Source organism: Suncus etruscus, chromosome 5 (genome assembly GCF_024139225.1).
Source record: "Suncus etruscus isolate mSunEtr1 chromosome 5, mSunEtr1.pri.cur, whole genome shotgun sequence".
In the NCBI taxonomy this organism is placed as follows: Eukaryota; Metazoa; Chordata; class Mammalia; order Eulipotyphla; family Soricidae; genus Suncus; species Suncus etruscus.
In genome coordinates, this window is record NC_064852.1 from 59,619,515 (window position 1) to 59,642,239 (window position 22,725).

Genomic DNA, 22,725 nt, shown 5'->3' on the forward strand with positions numbered 1-22,725 from the left:
TCCTTTAAAGTGTGTACTAATGCAGATTTAATGGTATTTAAACATAAAAATGGAATTTAAATATTCTTACATAATTTTTAATTGTATTTTAAAAATTAGTATCACAATTAGCCCCTATATTCTTAAAAAAATACCTTTGTTTTCTTATACTATGTTCTATAGGAAGTGATAACTTCTTTTTCTTTATCCAAATTATCATCTGCTAACTTTTTTTCTCACTAAAAGGCTATGGGGCAGGAATTATGCTGTTTTATTTAATCAGTAAAAAAAATCTCATAAACTGACATTTCTAAAAATTCTTTTCTTTATCCCTATGAACAGACCACAACCCCTAGAAAAACAATATTCTACAAGTGGCATTCTGCTATATTATCTCCATGTTGCAAAGAAAGCTCCATATATTATGTACATAGTACTGTTCTGCATTAACATTACAATTAATGTTAAAACAGCAAAAGCCTTTCATGCATGTAAGAATTTAAAGGTGAATCAATAACTTATTTTACATATCACAAAAAGTCCAGGATAATTGGGTAGGGTGCTTGTCTTGCACACTGCTCACCAGTTTGTATCTTTAGCATTCTATGTGGTTTCTGGAATTTTCTAGATTCCTGAATGTATGTGCCAGGATTAAGTCCTGAGCATCTCTAGGCATGGCCCTAAAACAAAATAAATCTATAAATAAAAATAAAATTAAATATATAGAAGAATGTTTTATTTTATTTTGTTTTATTTTATTGGGGTTTAGTTTAGTTTTGTTTTGTTTTGCTCTTTGGGCCTCACCCTATTGTTACGCTCAAGGGTTACTCCTGGCTATGTGCTCAGAAATCCCTCCTGGCTCAGGGGACCATATGTGAAGCCAGGGAATCGAACCAAGTTCTGTCTTACATCGGTTGTGTGCAAGGCAAACACCCTACCACTGTGCTATTGCTTTGGCCCCAGATCAATGTTTTAAACAATACAGTTAGATTCACAAAAAAGGATTCTTCAACTACTTTCATAAAACTGTGTTTGCTATTTACTATCTAAAGACAATATTCAACATGTCAGTGTCCCTGTATATGTTGGGCCAAGAATAATGGGCTTTATTATGTTCCATGTGTAATTCTAATGGGAAATTCATCATTAGTTTGCTAATATTGCAGCTTTATTCTAAAATAAAATGATATTTAGTATTATTATTATACTGAAAGACTAGATACAGGTAGAAATATAGTCTCTGTTATAAATAATGGATGATTAAGTACTTGCTTATTATTACTGAAATAAAAACATTCAAGTTCTGAGATTTTACCTATCATAATTCTGAATAGTGTTTCTAGTCCTTTTAATATTATCAATATAGACAGAAATTAGGAAAGTGATGTCATGAAAATTCTAAGAATTGAGAGAAACTAGAAAGATTAAAATATTTTAGTTTATCAATATAGATTTTTTGGTCTGTATATTTTCATTAATCTATTATATATTTATTTAAAGGGATTTAAATGATTATAATATAAATATTTAAATGATTATAAGCTCATATGTATGAATATATATAATGGTACAGACTATTTTTAATCTATTGTCATGTACATTTTATCTTTAGCCTACCAGTAGTATAGGAATTTTTTTTGCCCAAAATAAAGAGATCTAGTGGGATATAAGTAAGTTGGATAGAGTGAAAGTTTGTGTGAAGTTGGTGTCATAAAAGCAGATTTATAATGGCATGGTTTGCACTAGTTGAAGCCCTTTTTATAAATGTTAGTACTTTGTAAATCAGTATTAGTTTAATCTGCAAACTGATGTTATCCTTTTTTTCCCCTTTCTTTTCATTTCAGATGGGCACCAGATTGCCCATTACTTTAATTAACTTGTATTTGTTAAACAGGAATCTGGATGGCCTTTTCACTAACCCTATTTTTATTGTATAATAGACCAAGTGCTAGTCAGACTTCCTGATCACTGAGGAGAATTATGTGAGCCAAGTGCAGAAATCTGCTCAGATTACAAAGGGCTAAAAATGATTATTCTAATGTGTCCACATGCTATGCACATTTTCCCCTCTAAAGTTACTATATTACCTAGACAATGTGTTTGTCAATTCTTAATATCTTTGTAATTTCAGATACAGATGTGGTGTATAAAAGCGAGAATGGACATGTCATTAAACTGAATATAGAAACAAATGCCACCACATTATTATTGGAAAACACAACCTTTGTAAGTAATGAATAATTAATTACTATTTGCATTTTGATTGTTTAGGATGTTCCTAAGTATAAATTCTGTCACTTCACCATTTCAAAAGCACTTTGGTGAAAAGTCATGGATGCAATTTAAAGCACTGCATCTATAGATGGATAAATACCACTTGAATATATTTTTTCTTTCTCATTTATCCATTATAGAAGGCCAATGTATGTCTTCATAAAATGAGTATTTCCTCCAATATTCTTTGTGTAAGGTTAATCATACTTCCTTCAATCACCATCATCTTTTTTTGTTTTTGCTGCTGTTATTGTCATAACCAAAGGTTCTATATACTGGGTTTTAGAGCTTGCAATAGAATTGTGCTCATTAGGGGTTACATATTTACTTTTAGCCTTAGTGTACACTGACTGCCTCAGAATTTGTGTACTCTCTACAGCATCAGAGACATAAACACCAGAATCTAGGTGCTCGACATGTGTGTGGTATTAAAAAATCAATATCTAGGCATCATGTATGTAGAATCTTTTTTTCTTCCTTCCATTTTTCTTCCTTCCTTCTTTACTCTTTTCTTTCTTTCCTCCTTCCTTTCTTCTTTCTTTCCTCCTTCCTTTCTTCTTTCTTTCTTTCTTTCTTTCTTTCTTTCTTTCTTTTTCTTTCTTTCTTTCTTTCTTTCTTTCTTTCTTTCTTTCTTTCTTTCTTTCTTTCTTTCTTTCTTTCTTTCTTTCTTTCTTTCTTTCTTTCTTTCTTTCTTTCTTTCTTTCTTTCTTTCTTCTTTCTTTCTTTCTTTCTTTCTTTCTTTCTTTCTTTCTTTCTTTCTTTCTTTCTTTCTTTCTTTCTTTCTTTCTTTCTTTCTTTCTTTCTTTCTTTCTCTCTCTCTCTCTCTCTCTTCCTTCCTTCCTTCCTTCCTTCCTTCCTTCCTTCCTTCCTTCCTTCCTTCCTTCCTTCCTTCCTTCCTTCCTTCCTTCCTTCCTTCCTTCCTTTCTTTCTTTCTTTCTTTCTTTCTTTCTTTCTTTCTTTCTTTCTTTCTTTCTTTCTTTCCTCTCTTATTTTACCAAAAATAAACAGAAAAAAGATTTCATTATTTCATATTCTAAGATGTTGTTTTGTATTTCATATCATCTCTGTCTCATCTCAGAAGTTTTCTCTCAGTGCCTATTAATGCCATTTTATCTTGGTGTTTCTGTTTTTAATAGTTTTAAATCTTCTTGAATTATATTACTATTTTCTTCTGCATTGACCATGGCTTCTAATTACCACTGAGACATATTTAGCAACTATTCTAATTTGCTGATCTTTTAAGATTCATAAGCCCCCTAAAGAATTATTTTTGCTAACAACACAGATAATTAAGCAGGTTTCAAGTCCTAGTGGAGTAAAAATTTAATAGACTAGAGATTAATAAGAGATTATGGTATGGCATATATTTACAGCAAGTTATGCAAAACATAAACAAAAGTATAAATAACCCTTATTCTACATGATTCCAAAGGAAGGTATTTAAACTTTTCACAGAACTCCAATTATGAAATAAAGTTGTGTCTTAAAATTGTATTTTAGGCTTAGTCTAAATTGATTTATCAGGACATTATAATTTTATTTAAATTTCAGCATTAGACTCATCAATATGTTTTATTAGAATAAAAATTTTTATGAGAACACCATAATTGATTTATGATAAAGGAATTGCAAAATAAACATAATAAACATAATTTAAAAATATTACAACAGAATAGCCTCTTGTTTAGTAAGAGTATGTTAAACTGTGACTGCCAAATTATTTTTAAAATTTTGAATTGTATCACTGTTAGTCAATGTTCAAGTACTCTCCAAATTATTTTCAAAATTTTGAATAGTATCACTTGTTAGTCAATGTTCAAGTACTCTTAAAATGCTATTACTGTTTGTTTTAACTAGATAGTCAAGGTTAGCAAACTCTAAGTAATAATAAGTCTGATTGTCGGCACTGTCGAAATAAAATAAATAATTTTTTTTTTTGGTTTTTGGGCCACACCTGGTGACACTCGGGTTATTCCTGGCTATGCACTCAGAAGTCACTCTTGGCTTGGGGGACCAAATGGGACCCTGGGGGATCAAACCAAGGTCCGACCTAGGCTAGCGCTCGCAAGGCAGACACCTTACCTCTAGCGCTACCGCACCAGTCCCAATATTTCTATAATTGTCTTAAAGCATTAATTTTAAATTAATAACACATTTTTGGAGAGGACTTATAAAAATAATTTAATGCAAAAATACTTTTATTATTTGAAGTGTTTGGGAGTATTACTTATTTAAGCCAGAACTATTTCAAACAAAATCTCATTCACAGTGTCTTAATGAGAAAAATGTTCCATTGAGTGTTAGCTGTACTCTCTTATCACCAATAGTTTTGGCTTACAATAATATTAAACACAAATATTTCTATAAAATAACCTTTGAAAATGAGGCAATAATTATACACCTGCAAAATCATGCGATTTAACATTATTATGGTTAAAATAATTGAGCTAGTGTATTATATGTAATATAAAAATGAATGAAAATTATCAATCTTTAATATTGAAAACTCTAAAATGTTTAATTTTTACTATAAATAGCATAAGTTAAAAAAAGTCATATATGACAGCACAATGGTCATGAGGAAAATGTGGGTTAAACACTTGATGGTATAATGCTTATTTATAGTCCATTCTAAGTAGTTCATTAAAAAATAACTAGAATATACATATAAATAAATTATAATGTGGCATACTTTTTAAAATTGAAGCACCATAAAATACAGTTACAGATTTGTTCATTATTGAGCTTCAGTCATTCAGTATCCAACACCTCTCTGATAAATTTGCTTGTACTAAGGACCCAATATCCACAAGTAGGGACAAGGATGAGGAACCTCAGGAAGAGTCAAAGATTTGATCTAGGACCACAAGAAGAAGAGGGAATGTTGGCACATGGGTTCTGAACAAGGAGGGATGGCAATTTTTTTAAAGTCCACATGGCAGTCTTCTTCTCAGGTTCTGAGCAGGGTGAGACACCATTTTGTAAGAAGACATAGTGTAGGTCTTCACAAGCCTATTTCCATAATCACCACCCCAAGCTACCTGTTTATAGCAGGTAGCACATCAGGGAAGTACAAGGGAACAGTGGAAAGGTACCCTTAGACAATAGTCAAACTTTTTTTGGACTCTCTAATTTCTTTTTTTTTTTTTTTAAGTTTTTTTATTTATTTATTTTTTTATTTTGATCATATTGGCTTACATATATTTTAGAGTAGTATTTTAGGTACATATTAACATTGAATCAGGGGAATGCAATAGTCAATCATTTTAAAGATCATCAGAAAGCTGGAACTTCACTATATTTTTTCCCTATATAAGCTTCCTTATGATCATTGGTGGGGCTCATCTCCTTCTGGAAATGGTCGTGGCTGACCAGTGTATGGCCTTTTTGGCAGACAGATTAAAGTATTCATCATTTTTTTAAAAAAAGCATTTCTAAGATTTTCATAAACCTTTGAAAATGCTTCTATAAACAATAGATTTTTATAGTAAAGTGGCAGGCTACAAGATTAATAAGAAAAAAATTTATGGCTTTTTTATACACAAATAACCAAAGAGAGGAAAGAGATAAAAATTTTCCATTCACAATTGTGTCTCAGAAAATAAAGTATCCAAAATCAAATTATCTAAAGAGGTGAAAGGAAATGAAAATATGGTTTAATATATACAAGTAATGTAATATAATAAACAAATTAATAAAAGAAAAATAATATTATATGATCATATCAATAGATACAGAGGATGCATTTGAGAAAATCAAGTAGTCATTAATGACAAAAATTCTAAACACAATAGAAATTACAAAACACTACTTTCAGAAATAAAATTGGATAAAGAAAATAGAAAAAAGCACCCCCTGCTCATGAATTGGGAAGATTAACATCATTAAAATGGAAATATTTATAAAAGCATTTCATATATTTATTGTAATAACTACAAGTTATCCCTGACATATTTCTAAGAAATATATCATATACTACTAAATTTTATGTAGAATAATATAAATATCTCCATAACTATCTAAGCCAATTCCTTGGAAGAAGTTGGGGGGCATCACTTTCTTCAACCACAAACTATACTATGGAAGAGTAGAAATTAAAACAGCATGGTGTTGAAATAAAGACAGCCCTTGGATCATGAAATAGATTTTAATATAATAAAGTAAATCCCCAGGTATATGACCAATTAAAATTTGAGAAAGGTCAGAAAATATGAAGCAGAACAAGAAAAGCCTCTTCAAAATGCTTTTGGAATAACTGGCCATCTATATGTCAAAAAATAAACTCAGTCCTCTTTTAATGCCATACACAAAAGTCAAATCATGATGGATTAGAGACCTTGATATTAGACCTGAAACCATAAGATACATTGAGGAAAATATAGACATAAATTTTTATACCATTGCAACCAAAGTCATCTTCAAGGATGAAAAATCACTCATCAGGCATATGGAAACAGAATAAGCAAATGGAACTTGGTTAAACTAAGAATCTTCTGCAACTCAAAGGAAATGCTGTGTGACAAGAATACAAAGACAACCTATGAATTGAGAGAAAATATGCAATAAGTGCACTACTGTTAATGGCTTAATATTTAGGATATATAAAACACTGATAGAATTTAAGAAGATAAAAACATCTAACCACATCAATATATAGGGAGAGGAAATGAGCAGAAATTTTCTCATAGTAGAAATGCAGCTATCCAAAAGGCACATGAAAAAAATACTCCAAGTCATTAATCATCAAGGAGATGTAAATCAAAAGAACAATAAAATGTCACACCACAGAGAATAGCATATATCAAAAAGAATAATAACAGCTAATTCTGGGATAAATCCATAAAGAAATAGCCTCTCATTCATTCTTGGTAAAAATGTAGACTGAGCCAAATTTTTTGGAAAATAATATGGAGATTCCACAAAAAACTAGAAATTGTACTTCCATATGAGATATCAAATAGCACCCGGGAATATACCTTAGGCATCCAAAAACACTGCAGAAAATCTTTGGGCATCATTATACTGCTCATTAAAATAAAATATTGAGGACATTTGAGGTCTTATTCCTGGTTCTGCACTCATGTATTACTCTAGTTCATGTTTAAAGGACCATAGGGGGTGCTTTATGAATGTAATGTCTAACACCATACCTACTGTACTTGTTTGTTTCTGTCTTGCACTTTCATTTTTTTAAATCTGTCATTGCACCTGCTTTTTTGTTTGTTTGTTTTTTATTTTGTGGGGCACACCCAATGATGCTCATAGGTTACTCCTACTATACTCAGGGGAACATATGGGACGCCAGGGATCAAACCCAGGTCCATCTTAGGTCAGCCAAGTACAAAGCAATTGCCCTACCTCTGTGCTATCACTTTGGCCCCTGCACCTATTTTTAATATATGTTTTTGAATCGAGTAGAGCTAATTTGTTTTTCAGGGTTTTTTTTGGGGGGGGGGGTTCCACAATTGGTGACACTCATTGTTACTCCTGGTTATGTACTAAGAAATCATTCCTGGTTTGGGGACCATATGGGATGACAGGGATCAAACTGAGATCCATCTTGGGCCAGCTGTGTGCAAGGCAAACACCCTACCACTGCTCTATTGCTCCGGCTCCTAGAGCTAACTTTTTTTTGTTTGTTTGTTTTGTTTTTTGGGCCACACCTGGCATTGCTCAGGGGTTACTCCTGGCTGTCTGCTCAGAAATAGCTCCTGGCAGGCACGGGGGACCATATGGGACACCGGGATTCGAACCAACCACCTTTGGTCATGGATCGGCTGCATGCAAGGCAAACGCTGCTGTGCTATCTCTCCGGGCCCTAGAGCTAACTTTTTAACCACTATAGAAACTTGAATTTAATTTTATTCATGTTTTGAAGAACTACCTGACTTTGAGAAAAATTACAAGTAAAAAAATAATAACAAATAAAAGTACATTGATTAGCACATTTAGAACTTCACCTGTTTTGGGCTGGAATAACAGTACAGGGGGTAAGGCTTTGCCTTGTATGCAGTGGGTGCTTGATCAAATCCCACAATGTATACAGTTCTCAAGAATGATTTCTGAGATCAGAGCAAGGAGTAATCCCTGAGCACTGTATAGTGTTGTCCCAAAACCATAAATAAATATGAGGCATATAGAAAAGTTAAGAAAGTCTTGCCTGTTATAATGTAAAATAATGCAATATTACCAGAAAATCTTAATTGTCCAAATCACATTATGTAATTACAGGATGTTTTTTAATTTATTTACTTTATGTTTGAAGCCATCAAGTCTTAGGACTATATATTGGTAAACTAGATGTGATTCATAACACATCATGTTTTCAATGAAGTTAGTTGGATTGAGCAGCTGTCTATGTTAGTGTATGATGAACTGTTTGTGTTACTGTATGATGATGGTCTAGCTAATTTCTTAAACACAATTATTTTAAACCAAGTTAACATTGGACAACTTGAGTTGATTTTGATTATTACGAGTATACCATATTAATATTCCATGGGAACTTAGTGGCAAAAAGTTAGAGAAACCACTAACATGCTACCATTAACAAGGTGATTGTTCACATGAAATAATTACATAAGCAAAGAATTAAGTAAAGATGATGTCATAATTGACAGTGGTTTCTTCAGGTAAAATCAAACCAATAGCTCTTCAATGGGTAATTGCTTGTGAGTCTATTATATTTGTTCTTACAGTATTATTTTATTTTTGGACAATGATACAAAGAAAACTAGTTTGCATTAGTGGGATCATTTGAAATAAAATAAAACTCTCCTTTGTGTCTTTCAAAATTTTATAGACTACAAATGTGACAGCTTTGTTCTATTTGGGAAAATAATTGTGATTAGGATATTTTTCTTCAGGTAAGTTGCTATAAGTCACTTGATCTTAATCACTTGACTTGTAAACTTCACTGGCCTTGAAGAAAAAAAGGTTTTCTTTTCAAGACCATATCTAAGAGTCAATATGGTCTCAGACTAGTAAAATCATGTTCATCATGCCTTCCCTTTTTCCATTTGTGTTAACCACTTTCTGTTTTAAAATATATTTATGTTTCTTTCAGTTTTTATTATTCAACTTGAGAATTAGGTATTTTTACACATAAGTAATTTACATTGATTATTTCTATTTTAGCTAGTCTCTTTAAAATATTTTAATTTCAAAGCATGATCTAGCACTATAGGTATTATCTCTCTAAATATTGAAAATATTAATGATTTAGCATGTTTTCCAGCAAGGGTTGAAATACTTTATACTTATTTTGAAATATAACTATATAGCTTGTCTCAATGTTTCAATAGTTGCATGGATATTAAATGAATTTCAATATATTTTAATATAATAGTCCTCAAAACAAGAAATTTTAATATTTATTCTAGAATAAATTCAGGAAAAACTTTGCTTTCAAATGTGAAGAGATTCCATTAGTACAATGTGTAGAAGACTTGCCTTGCACACAACTGACCCAGTGTAGTTAGATTCCTGACACATAATATGATTCCTAAGCATATTGATTGCAATAGATTGAAGTAAGCCCTGAACAACTGGGTATGGCCCCCTAAACAAGAAATAAAATACAAGTTTAGAAGAAATACTTTTGTTTCTTATGTTTGTTCAGTATGACATGATTAGTGTATGCTTTCATACAATTCATATAGTTTCCCTTGGTGAGAAAGGCTCTAAAATAGAACATATAGATTGTTTCACCCTAAATTGCCACTGTGAATAACGTAGAAAGTAAATGCTACTGACCACTTTAATAGAACAAAATGTCTTAACTTCTATAGCCATTTTTTTAATTTTTTATTTTGAATTATGAGAACAAAAGATGCAAAGAAAAAGGACAAGGTAAAGTTACAGTGGAAGGACAATCAGCCATAACATAATTCTCAGAAGAAGTCCCCTTGTTGATACCTTAACTTTGAACTTTCAGCCAAAGAACGTTAAGATAAATAAAACAGAATCCATGTACAATTACTTTGTCCCTCAAGTACCCAGATTGTAGCACATTCTAATATTTCTTAACAGCACACAAGGCAATCTAAAGCCATAAAACTTATGTAACTCCTTAAACATTAGAGGCATAGTATTTTTTACATTTCCATGTACATGCATATTAGCTTAAGTTAACCTCAAATTTTAAGTGGGTGCATTTAATCTCAAATTTTAAGTGGGTGCATTTTAAGGATTAGAGTCAAAGTAGCACAGTAAAAACGGTGTTAGAGTGGCAATTGTTGTTTGCATAGGCCCACCAAAATATGAGAGGCATGGAAAGGAATAACCTTGGCCTAAATACAAAGAGATTCTACCCCTGAAGTTTCCTGGCATAAGACCAACTCTAGGCTTCAGGCAAGTTATCGTCCGATCCAAGACATTGTCCATGGTGCCAACACACTTTTCACACAGTCTCTGTTGTTGGTATCATGTTTCTGTATTAAAGATTCTGGAATCTGCATATCCTAAACTGAAGTCATGATGTGTCTTCTCGTTTCACCTCACCATAAAAGGGCAATGCAGGAAGCCCTGTCATGTAAGCAGGTCATTGTTAATTCTTCTCATTGTTAAGGGAAGTCTCTTTTCAGCAGGACGATGTCTGAGCAGTGGTAGGGTCTTCCGTGGTAGAGGATTGCTTCCAGGTGATGTTATAGACAAACCTCACAATTAAGGGGCAATACAGTGAGCCCTGTCCAGTAAGCAGGTCATTGTTTTTGTTAAGTCTTCTTAGTGTTAAGGGAAGTCTTTTTTGAGTAGATCGATGTCAGAGCAGCTGTAGGGTCTTCCCTGGTAGAGGAATGCCTCCAGGTGATGTTATATACAACCTTGGATGATTTGTAGATGTCTTCTCTAGATCAGGGGTGAATGGAGAATGCCCATTTATCTGAGGCCTGTGCCAGGTCTTTATGTCAATGTTCAGGGTGTAAGGTCTCATTGCACTACAAGATTTGTGTGTTCTCATATCTATTAGATAAGAACTTATTGGTATGTATAGTATTTTCCCATTTAGTGTGCCTAAGCAAACAAGAAATAAAGCCACGTGGTGCTATCAGATATATGGGGGCGTAAGAACATTTCCAACAATAGCCATGACTTGGTTCAAACATAAGCATTAAACTGAGGGATTCTTTCACACCAAATTGCTTTTTTTTTTTTTTTGGTTTTTGGGTCACACCTGGCGGTGCTCAGGGGTTACTCCTGGCTGTCTGCTCAGAAATAGCTCCTGGCAGGCACGGGGGACCATATGGGACACCGAGATTCAAACCAACCACCTTTGGTCCTGGATCGGCTGCTTGCAAGGCAAAGGCCGCTGTGCTATCTCTCCGGGCCCTCACACCAAATTTCATATTGAGCAGTTCACAAAGAGAAGATAAAAACATGAAGGGGGGGATCATCACTGTATAAGAAAATATTCAGCAAAAGTTATAGCCATCAAAAAAAACACCCATAAAATGTTGAAGAGACATAAGTGTCCTTTTTATGCCTTTTAAAATAGTTGGGTAGGTGTTAACACCAGGGAACCACTTTGATCTGTGATTTAGGGCTCTACAGTACTTAAGTTAGAAAGGGTAAATGAGGAATAATGATGTTAGGAGTTAAGGAAGTTAAAGAGAAATATGATCTTATGAAGGGGTATGCAAAAGGGCAGAGTACAAAATGGACATTCTGCATATATAAAAAAATAATTCAATGATAGTGAGTATTATTAATGTTTCTTGTGTACGCGGGGGCGATAGCCCCTGCGCGATTTGGAAAATATAGACTGGACAGAGATTACCAGTGACTTCAAGAAGCTGGGAGGCCAGAAGTTCAGGGCCCCACCCAGACCCTCCCTAAGGAGCTGAATGGATAATGGGGGAAAGCCTAGGGTACCTTCGAGCTACACCAAGGGGCCCAACTCACCAGCTTGCCCAGGCATGTGGCCCGAGGAAGCCCTGGAGATCTGGAGCAAGGTGGTAGAGGGGTGCTGGGGTTACCCAAGTCCCGCACCCCCACTAGGCCTGGTTAGGAAGGCCTCCGGCATGGCGGTGGCCTGCCAAACCCCCTCTTGCTAGACTCCCGGCTCCCAGGAAGGAGAGATCCTTCAAGAAACTGGGAGGCCAGAAGTTCAGGGACCCACCCAGACCCTCCCTAAGGAGCTGAATGGATAATGGGGGAAAGCCTAGGGTACCTTCGAGCTCCACCAAGGGGCCCAACTCATCGGCTATAGAAGGAGAGCTTCTATAGCCATTTTATCCTCAGTAGTGTTAATTGTTACTATATTGAAATCAACAGCTATGTTATCATCTTTAATTTTCCTAAAGAAATTTTCTTGAATATAAATCAAAATTACCTAACAATAATGTATTCCGCACAGTTTAATATCAATGAAAGTGACATTAGTATTACATTTTAAAAACTATAACTTGGTAATCATTTGAACTACATTTTTTAATCATGTGTGATATAATCAACTTTAATATATACAATAAAATCATTTTAGTTTTAATATATTTCAAAGATCTGAGGTATACATAAGATGATGGTTGTAATAAGATAAAAGGGTATGGCTGATAAATAGGAAGATTTATTGCAATGCATTATGATTGTTTGGGATTTAAATTTTCTATAGAATCAGAATTCTGAACTCTATAAAGAACCAAATATTCCACTTTAAGAAAGTAAAGGTCTACTTTACATTCATCTACTTACATGTGATGAATAATTTTGCTTTTCATAATCTTTCTACAAATTTTTTGTCTTGTTAATTCTTATAAATGGTGAAATTAAGAAAATAAATCCTTCCAGGCCACAGTGGTTGCACAATGGGTAGGGCATTTGCATTGAATATTGTTCTGAGTTCAATTTCCAGCATCCCATATGGTTCCCCGAACCAGCTGGGATTTATTTCTAAATGCAGAGCCAGGAGTAACTCTGAGCACCACCGGTGTGTCCCACACCTATCCAAAGTAACCCTAGATTATTGTTTTAATATGTCGAAGAATTTCAGAATATGTTCTGGATATGTGTAGGGGTCTTCTTGAGACTAGAATGGGAATATATTTATACTTCATTTAGGGTAGTTTTCATTGTACTTAGAAGATGAGTTCATTTAATGTGTATAAAACTATATTAAATTACTTAAATTCTTAGCCCTGTATATATGAAAACCATATGAAATAATTATTTTTGTGGGTTTCATGCCTAGTTGTGATATGAAAACACTCCTATTAATTTTTGAAGGCTACCAGTCTAATTCCAAGTGTTTCAGATAGGGCTGTTTTGTTGTAAGAATAGGAGAGAAACTTGCAATAAATGAAGTTACCATAATTAAGCAAGACCAGCTCTATAGACTCACTCTTTTTCTCAAATAACATGTAAATGAAGCTGTGAAATATGATGGGTTCACTGGCCACATAGTACAAAATAATCTTTCTCTGGTTGAGAAGGTGGGCCAAGTCCCTGCCCAGCTGAAGCCACACCTGCTTCCTCCATCACCCCGAACCACCATTTTCCTGAAAGCCATATCTTAATCACCCCTCTATGATTCCTTTCAGAGATCAAACTTCAGTATGCCATTTGGGGGCTGATATCACCAGGGCATTTTGAAGTGAATGTGGGCATCCCTCCCACCATTATCTTCCTGCTTCTGAGAACTTGGCAGCTGAGAAATGCCCCTAAAAGCTGCAGTATCATTAACAGTGCTTTAAATTTTGGACAACTTCATTTGTTTGATGCTGTTATTCCTATAGGTACACACTAATTGTGTGGACAGATAACAGCAAAAGTTTCCTAAACCTTCTGCCATTGTATTAATGATTTTATTGGAGAGACATAATTTTTGAAAATGTTCTTGCTACTGTACTCTCTTTTTTAAAAAAATCTTTCTTTTTTTTCCTTCATCATTATTTTACTTTTTTCTATTCTTTTTTAAATCACTACCTCTCACTTTATAGAAACAAATGTAAAAGGTCAACAAAGAGTTCTTCAATGAAGTCAAAGTAAAGAAAACTGCATATGTTAGGTTTGTGCTCTAGCATTTAAGCCTCATATCTGGAAATCTTTGAGGATTTCAGTTGTCTAGATATGTGCTTCTTAAAAAATTGATATTTGAAAAAATATAACCATACTGTCTACACAAAAATATATGAATGTATTTATACATTTTATTATATATCATTTTATCACCAGCTAATAAGGAAAACAACCATATAATGAATGATAAATTCAACTATGTATAATGTGTCTCAATGGTTATTACTCATGATTTTTCAAAAATATTTTCTTTGTAGAAGTACTGCCTATGTCAGCAAGAAGAAACAACTTTTATTGCATTGCACACACATTCTTTCTCACAATTTTCATTCAGCTACATATCACTTAGATTTCCTTTCATTTATTTCTAATCACATTTTTGACATAATCTAGTTTACATTGAGATGATTTCCTGTCTTTAAATCTTACAAGAAATGCTCCCCCTCTCCAAGTTCACAATATTTCTTTATCATTGTTCAGATGAGATCAAGTCAAATCATTGGTTGTGCTTAATGTCACATTGATTCTCAGGAATTAATTCTAGTCCTAAACTCATGAGTTCACATTTCCTAGATGCCAGGTTTCAAATCCACATTGTCACATGCAAAACAAATACCTTACCACATTACTATCAATCTATTACTTCATGTGCATTAAACGCTATAGATGATGGCTACCTTACGTATGTGGAATAAGGGAATGCTGGTGATGTGAGGACCCGTTTGGTGATGTTAGACCAAAATATGACACGTTTGTCTCTAGGCATGCCTGTGCTTAGAGTTCCATGTACTTTTTATTTATTCATATTCACATAGGATTATTTTTAATTAATAAATTTAGTTGAATCACTGTGAAATACAGTTGCAAAGTCAAAGTTGTTCATGGTTGAATTTGAGACATACAATGTTTCAACACCCATACCTTCACCAGTGCACATTTTCCTCTATTAATAGCCTCAGTTTTTCTGTCAGCCTCATCCCCTGGCTCTATGATAGGCATTTTTCTCATTTATCTTTCTTTCTCTATTCTTTTTTGTTTTGTTTTGTTTGTGCCAGACCCAGTAGCTCTCAGGGGTTACTTCTGGCTCTGTACTCAGAAATGTCTCTTGGCTCAGGAACCATATGGAACTCCAGGTATCTGTCCTGAGTCAGCTGCATGCAAGGCAAATGCCCTACAACTGTGATACCACTGTGACCTCTTTTTTATTTTTGTTTTGTTTTGGCGGGGTCTTTTTTTCTTTTTTTAAGCATTGTGGTTTGCAGTGTTGTGACTAAGGGTTGTCATGCATATCATTTTACATCCTTTCAAATCTCAGTTCTTATCCAGACCATGCACTTTTAAATGATCATGTACACATAATTGAATCTGAAGATATCATGTTGTGAAACAGAAGTTGGCTCTCTATCATGAGTCAATATGTAAGAAAGAGGTTTACTTTGGGGCCGGAGTTATAGCACAGCGGTAAGGCGTTTGCTTTTCATGTAGGATGGTGGCTCGAATCCCGGTGTCCCATATGGTCCCCCGAGCCTGCCTGGAGCGATTTCTGAGCGTAGATCCAGGAGTGACTCCTGAGCGCTGCCGGGTGTGACCCAAAACCAAAAAAAAAAAAAAAAAAGAGAGAGAGGTTTACTACTATATCTGATATGAAATGAAGGCAAAACATAAAACAGAGAAGCTTAATGAAATAACTGCATTAAAATCAGAGTTTTTAATATATTCACTTGACCCACTTTGAAGACAATTTTTGAAATATACCTAATGCATTGAAATTAGTAAAGAGAAGTTGTTTACTTAAGACTAGAGTTTGGGAATACAGCTGGGCATTAATGACTGTGAAAGGAGATAAGAGTGACCAAAGTAATTTAATGAAAGAGAAACCAGTTGACCCTGGAAAACAAGTAGGACTAGATCATGAAGTTTCTGTTTGTGGTAATGAAATTTTAAAATTGCTAAATTTATATTTTTCCTTCGAAATAAAGATTGCTGCTGAAGTTGAAAAATAAATTCAAATAAAAAGTGTGCCTTTAGGGGCCAGAGCTGTGGCGCAAGCTGTAAGGCATCTGCCTTGTGTATGCTAGCCTAAGATGGACCACAGTTCTGGTGTTCCATATGGTGCCCAAGCTAAGAGCGATTTCTGAGCACATAGCCAGGAGTAACCCCTAAGAGTCACTGGTGTGGCTGAAAAACAATTCTGCCTCTAAGACAAGTAAAGACATTATTGGAGTAATCAAGGTTAAAACTCATAAAAGGACAAACTTATTAGATTAAATGTGTTTACAATCATGTTTCTAATGCTGAAGACACACCTTGTATGACAATAATGAGCAAGAGCAGGAAAAGAAAGTAGATTAGGACAGATTTTATTTACTTTGCTCTTCTGGCAATATTCTGGTGAAAAACATGAATACACCTAGCCTTTATTATTTATTAGCCTTTCTATAAAATGTAAGGGATATGTTACAGTCCAAGTTTTGCATTTTTTGTAATGTCTATGGACCTAATTTTCCTGAATCGTTTTTAAAATTCATTCAGATCCAAGTTGCTCTCTATATTATTTTATAAAAGTTTTAAAGACTATCTTTTGTGTTATTTAGAGAAGTTAATAGTAATGATAGATGCTTTAAGGTACTATTCTACCACAGATGGTTTAACTTCTTGGTATTTTAACTTTTCGGTATTTAAGAATTTCTTGGTATAAATCAAAAAGTAAAATTTGTAACTGACAGTGACTTCTTAAGAGGATATCTGTCAATTCTATTCAGATATTATTTATATATATATAATAGTCTCACTCATCTATGGTTTTTTAAGAAAAATTAAAGTCATTTTTGCAACAATCCTCAGAGACAATGAAAAGAGGGCTGGAACTTCCAGCTCACTTCATGAAGCTCACCACAAAGAATGGTGAGTGCAGCAATAACTACCCAGAGAACTACCATAATCATGTGGTATGATTGAATGAGGGAACTGGAAAGCTTGTCTGGAGTACAGGTGGGGGTGGGGTGGGATGAAGGGAGATTTGGGACATTGGTGGTGGTAATGTTGCACTGGTGAAGGGGGTGCTCTTTACATGACTGAAACCTAATCACAATCATATTTGTAATCAAGATGTTTAAATAAAGAAAAAATATATTTTCTCAAATTATTTTTTAAGTTAAATTCATTTATATTACTTACTTTTATCTCTTTTTATGCCTTCAAATGTAACTTATGTGCTATATTCAATTTTACTTAGCTGGTAACAATATAGGGAACTTCCTGTTATAATAAAATCATTCATTTAGTATATTTTCATTTTAATTTAAATAATTTGTCAAATAAAAAAGTGAGAAAAAAGAATTAGTTTAGAAGACAATTGACAAGATTGTCTTACTCTTTTTACTTCCTGCCTTTTTCCTACCCTTTCATATGCAATACAATTTTTACAATACTGAATACTGGCAATTCAGCAGCCATTAAGTTGCTAATCTGTGATCAAAAGTAATTTATGAATATGGAGATTTGTTCATAAACTCCTGCATTCTGTCATTTGCATTGTCTGACATTAATTTAATATCTTTCCTTATCTTAATATGTACTCTTTTATTTGTGCTGCTTTAAGAAATGTCTTTCAAAATAAATGTTCAGAATGTTGGGGGTTTAATGATGACTGATTAAATAGCTTACTTTGATTGAATTATAAGTTGTGTATTTCTTTTTTAACATGTTTACTTATGTATTCAGAAAAAATTACATATTTAAATTTTGAGAAATACTTTGAATTAGGAAAAATAATCTTGAAATTTAGTTTAATCAATAAATAATAATAAAAATAAAATCATTTTATATATCATTAATTTTAACAAACATTAAAGAAGATGTGAATAATGAGAGATTTTAATTGGTCATTAAGTAATTATTAATGATTATGAATAAATGCCTAACTTAAAATATTTATTATTATAAAATGAGTGGTTTTTGTCTAAACAAAATATAGAACCATAAAACCATATGATCCAGAATAAAACATATATGCATAGTTTTGTATCCAGGAAGTATATTGGCAATATATATATATATATATATATATTAAACGAAAAATATTCAGAAGAAACAATTTTCCATTGTAAGAAAAATTGCAAATTTTGCTCTCATTGATATAGAAATTTATAATTTCCTTGTTCTTAGATACATATTATCTATCATTGCTTTCTAAGAAACACTAAAACAAGTTTACACTATAAGATCTCTGTATTAGGAATATTTGATAACTTCTAGAATGATAGTACAGTGGGCGGAGTGTTTACTTTGAATACATCCAGTGCAGCTTCCACCCCAGCACAGTCCCTTGAGACAGAATTGGAATTAAACACAAAGACAAGCATAAAATCTGATCACCACTGGGTGTGGATCATTATCATCATCGTCATCATCATCATAACAATAATAATGACAATAATAATCATCAGGGATTTATATGTAGCTATATTTTTGTAGTTATAAGTCTTCACATTTATCCTTTATGTTATACATTTAGCATAGCAATATTCTTTAAAATATTAACATTCCATAGATATCCTGGTGAATATGACATTTCTGATCATTTTAATTTCTCTCATTGCCATTTAAAGAACACACTAATAAAGTATATGTTAATAATGTGGAAATAATTTATAAAACTTAAATTTGAAACTCACCAGACACATTTTATTTAAAATTATCTTAAAATTAATTAAAGTAAAAATAATGTAAAACTTTATCATTTAGTCATATAATAGACATTTCAGTTGTTTAGTCATCAAATTAAGTTATTGACAAAATAACTGTACAATATATATACAAAACATGTCCAATGTTATTATGTTTATTGGATACCTGGTACATACCTTTACATGTTATAGTATGAGCTTTTCTTTGTTTTACTCAGTATCCATTTTTGAAGATATTCAATTATATTTGTTGCAACCAATTTGTTTAATTATATATTAGGCCTTTATAAAATATATAACTAAAACATGTGCCTTCATATGTTTGCACATACTTAATTGTACTTAATTGTAACACTTTATATATTTTATCCAGCTTGTAGCATAATTTAAATAAATTTTTGCCTGAGCTATTTCTTCTATTTAATATTAATGACTATAAAAATGTTCCTGCCATGATCTAGGAATATTTATTTGAAATAAATAAATAAATTCATATATACACTTGACAACTATTTTGGAAATATAATTAGATTAAATTAATAACACTTATATTTCTATTAAAATAAATTTTAATATAAACTTTGCAGATCATTTTAATTTATAACTCAAGTCCATCAGTTGTGCTTATTGTCATTTTTATGCTTTTTCTCTTATACTGTTATCTATTTTGTAACTATAGTTGTTGACAAAAACATACAGCCCTTCATCAATATATTGATTTGAAGTTATTTTATAACTGTTAGTTGGATCATTATATTGTCAAATTGGTATTGACTAATTTTTATTATTTAATTTGATAAGATGTACAAAGAAAATTTTGCACATACAACTCATGCACAGAAAAATTTCTTCTTTAACTTTCATTTGTTTGAATATACAATTATTGGGGTTACACATTCATTACAGTATTTTGTTTTGTTTTGTTTTTGAGCCACACCTGGTGATGCTCAGGTGTTGCTCCTGGCTTTGGGGACCATATGGGATGCCAGGGAATCAAACCACAGTCTGTCGTAGGCTAGTGCATGTAAGACAGATGCCTTACAGTCTGCGCCACCTCTCTGGCCCCTCATTACAGTTTTAAAGCTACTGCGAAACACTTTTAATACTCTCTGCAGAATTATATATGTTATTGATAATTATTGACGAAAGAGAAGGTGGTGTTGCTAGTAAATGTCTATAATAAAATTGTCCTGATTTAAATATTTATACCATAACTAGAAGAATTATATGTTATGTGTTTGATAATGCTCATTCATTTTCTCTAATTTTTCAAATAAGATTAATTTTGCATATACACAGAGATACAAAGATATGTGCCCCTAAACCAACAAAACCATGAAAACTGAGGACGCTGGAGATATAATACAGCCGCTAGGACACTTGCCTTCCCAGAGCACAATGAGCAATGATAATTATAGAATCCAGAATAAACCCTAAGCATCATTGAGTATGACTCTGAAAAATAAATTAATCTCAGCATAATTTATTCCCATCTGTTTATCTCTGCTTCCACTTGTTTGGAGAATGCTTTTTCCTCCTTAAAGAGGCCTTTAGTTTCAATGTCATGGAGTGTAGTACCTACATATTGTTCTATATGCCTTATGGCTTTAGACCTAATATCAAAGATTTAATATTTGATAGTTGACCTTTGTGCATGTTGTTAGCTGGGCATCTGAGTTCACTTTTTTCAAGTGGCTAACCAGTTGCGCCAACACCACTTGTTGAAGAGGCTTTCCTTGTTCCACTTTGGATTTCTTGCTCCTTTATCCAAAACTAGGTGATTGTATGTCTGGAAACATTCTCTGAATACTCAGTTCCATTCCACTGATTTGAGGATCTGTCTTTATTCCAATATCTTGCTGTTTTAATAACATTTGCTTTAATGTTTAAAATTGGGGAAAGTAATGCCTCTCATATTCCTATTTCCAAGTATTGTTTTAGCTACTCACGGGTATTTATTGTTCTAAATTAATTTTAAAAGTGTTTTTTGATCCACTTCTTTGAAGATTGCCATAGATATCTTTAGAGGGATTGCATTAAATCTGTACAATGCTTTGGAAAGTATTGTCATTTTAATGATATTAATTCTGTCAATCCATGAGCAGGGTATGTGTCTCCATTCCTTGTGTCCTCTTTTATTTCTTGAAGCAGTGTTTTCTAGTTTTTAGTGTACAGGTCCTTCACCTCTTTATGTTGCCTCCAGGATACTTGAGTATGTGTGACACTAATGTAAATGAAATTGTTTTCTTAATGTCCATTTCTTCTCTATCATTATTGTTGTTTAAGAAAGCCATTGATTTTTGCATTTAATTTTGTAGCCTGCCACTTTGCTATATGAATTTAATTTTTCTATAAGCTTTTTGATAGAGTCTCTAGGCTTTTCTAAATATAGTATCATGTCATCTATAACAGTGAAAGCTTGACTTTTTCCTTTAATATCTGGATGCCCTTGATATTTTTTTTCTTACCTAACTGCTATAGAAAACACTTCCAGTACTATGTTGAATAGGAGTGGAGAGAGAGGGCTGACTTGTACCAGATTTTAGAGGAAAGGCTTTTTGTTTTTCTCCATTGACGATAATATTTGGCATTGGCTTGTGGTAGATGGCCCTGACTATATTGAGAAAAATTCCTTTCATTCCATTTTGCTGAAAGTTTTTTATCAAATACTTTCTCTGCATCTATTGATATGATCATGTGGTTTTTATTTTTCTTGTTGTTGATGTTGTGTATTCTGTTGATTGATTTATGGATGTTAAACCAACCTTGTATTCCTGGGATGAAACCTAAATGATCATGTTGAATGACCTTCTTAATTAGGCATTGGATCCTATTTGCCAGAATTTTGTTGAGGATCTTTGCATCTGCGTTCATCAAAGATATTTATCTGTAATTTTCTTTTTTGGCAGCATCTCTTTTTGGTTTTGGTATCAAGGTGATGTTGGCTTCATAAAAACTATTTGGAAGTATTACCTTTTTTTTCATTTTCATGAAAGATTCTGACAAGGACATGAAACGTTTGAAAAGAATTCATTAGTGAATCCATCTGGGCTTAGGCTTTTGTTTTTGGGAAGACCTTTGATTACCATTTTAATTTCCTCAATAGTGATGTGGGTGTTTCGATATGCTACGTCATCCTGATTCAACCATAGAAAATTATTAGAATCCAAGAATTTATCCATTTCTCGTAAGTTCTCATGCTTTGTGGCATAGAGTTTCTCACAGTAGTCTCTGATTACCATTTGAATCTCTGCAATATCTGTAGTGATCTTCCTCCTTTCATTTCTAATCCAGTTTATCAAATTTTTCTCTCTCTTTGAGTTTGCCAGTAGTTATCAATCTTGTTTAATTATTTTTACAAAGAACCAACTACTGCTTTCATTGATCTTTCCGATTATTTTTTTGGATTTCCACTTTGATGATGGTTTCTGCTCTAAGCTTCGTTGTTTCCTCTGTCAACCGCTTTTGGTTCCATTTGTTGATTATTTTCTAATTTTATAAGCTGTCTCATTAAGCTATTCAGGTGTGTGCTTTAAAATTTGTGCTTATGTGTGCTTGCAAAGCTATAAATTTTCAGATCTTGGACATTACAATAGTATTTGCTACAATGCATGCTAATGTGCAAATATATTTTCAAAATAATTTTAACATCCTTGATTTAGCTGCTATTGTGTAGAATTACTAAGTAATGCAAGTCTTATTTTCACTATTTTGAAAAATTTCCACACTCTTTTTCATTAAGCATGAACTAGCCCATATACCACCAGCAACA

The 22,725-nt window shown here is 32.9% G+C and overlaps 1 protein-coding gene across 2 annotated transcripts in view; it reads left to right on the top strand.

Annotated features, from left to right (window-relative positions):
- DPP10 (dipeptidyl peptidase like 10) overlaps positions 1–22,725 on the top strand; it is a 671,116-nt gene that overhangs the window by 312,311 nt on the left and 336,080 nt on the right. For both annotated transcript variants that reach the window (XM_049773821.1, XM_049773822.1), the window contains exon 4: positions 2,111–2,205. In XM_049773821.1, coding sequence (XP_049629778.1) covers positions 2,111–2,205 — 95 coding nt within the window. The remainder of the gene's footprint in view (positions 1–2,110; positions 2,206–22,725) is intronic.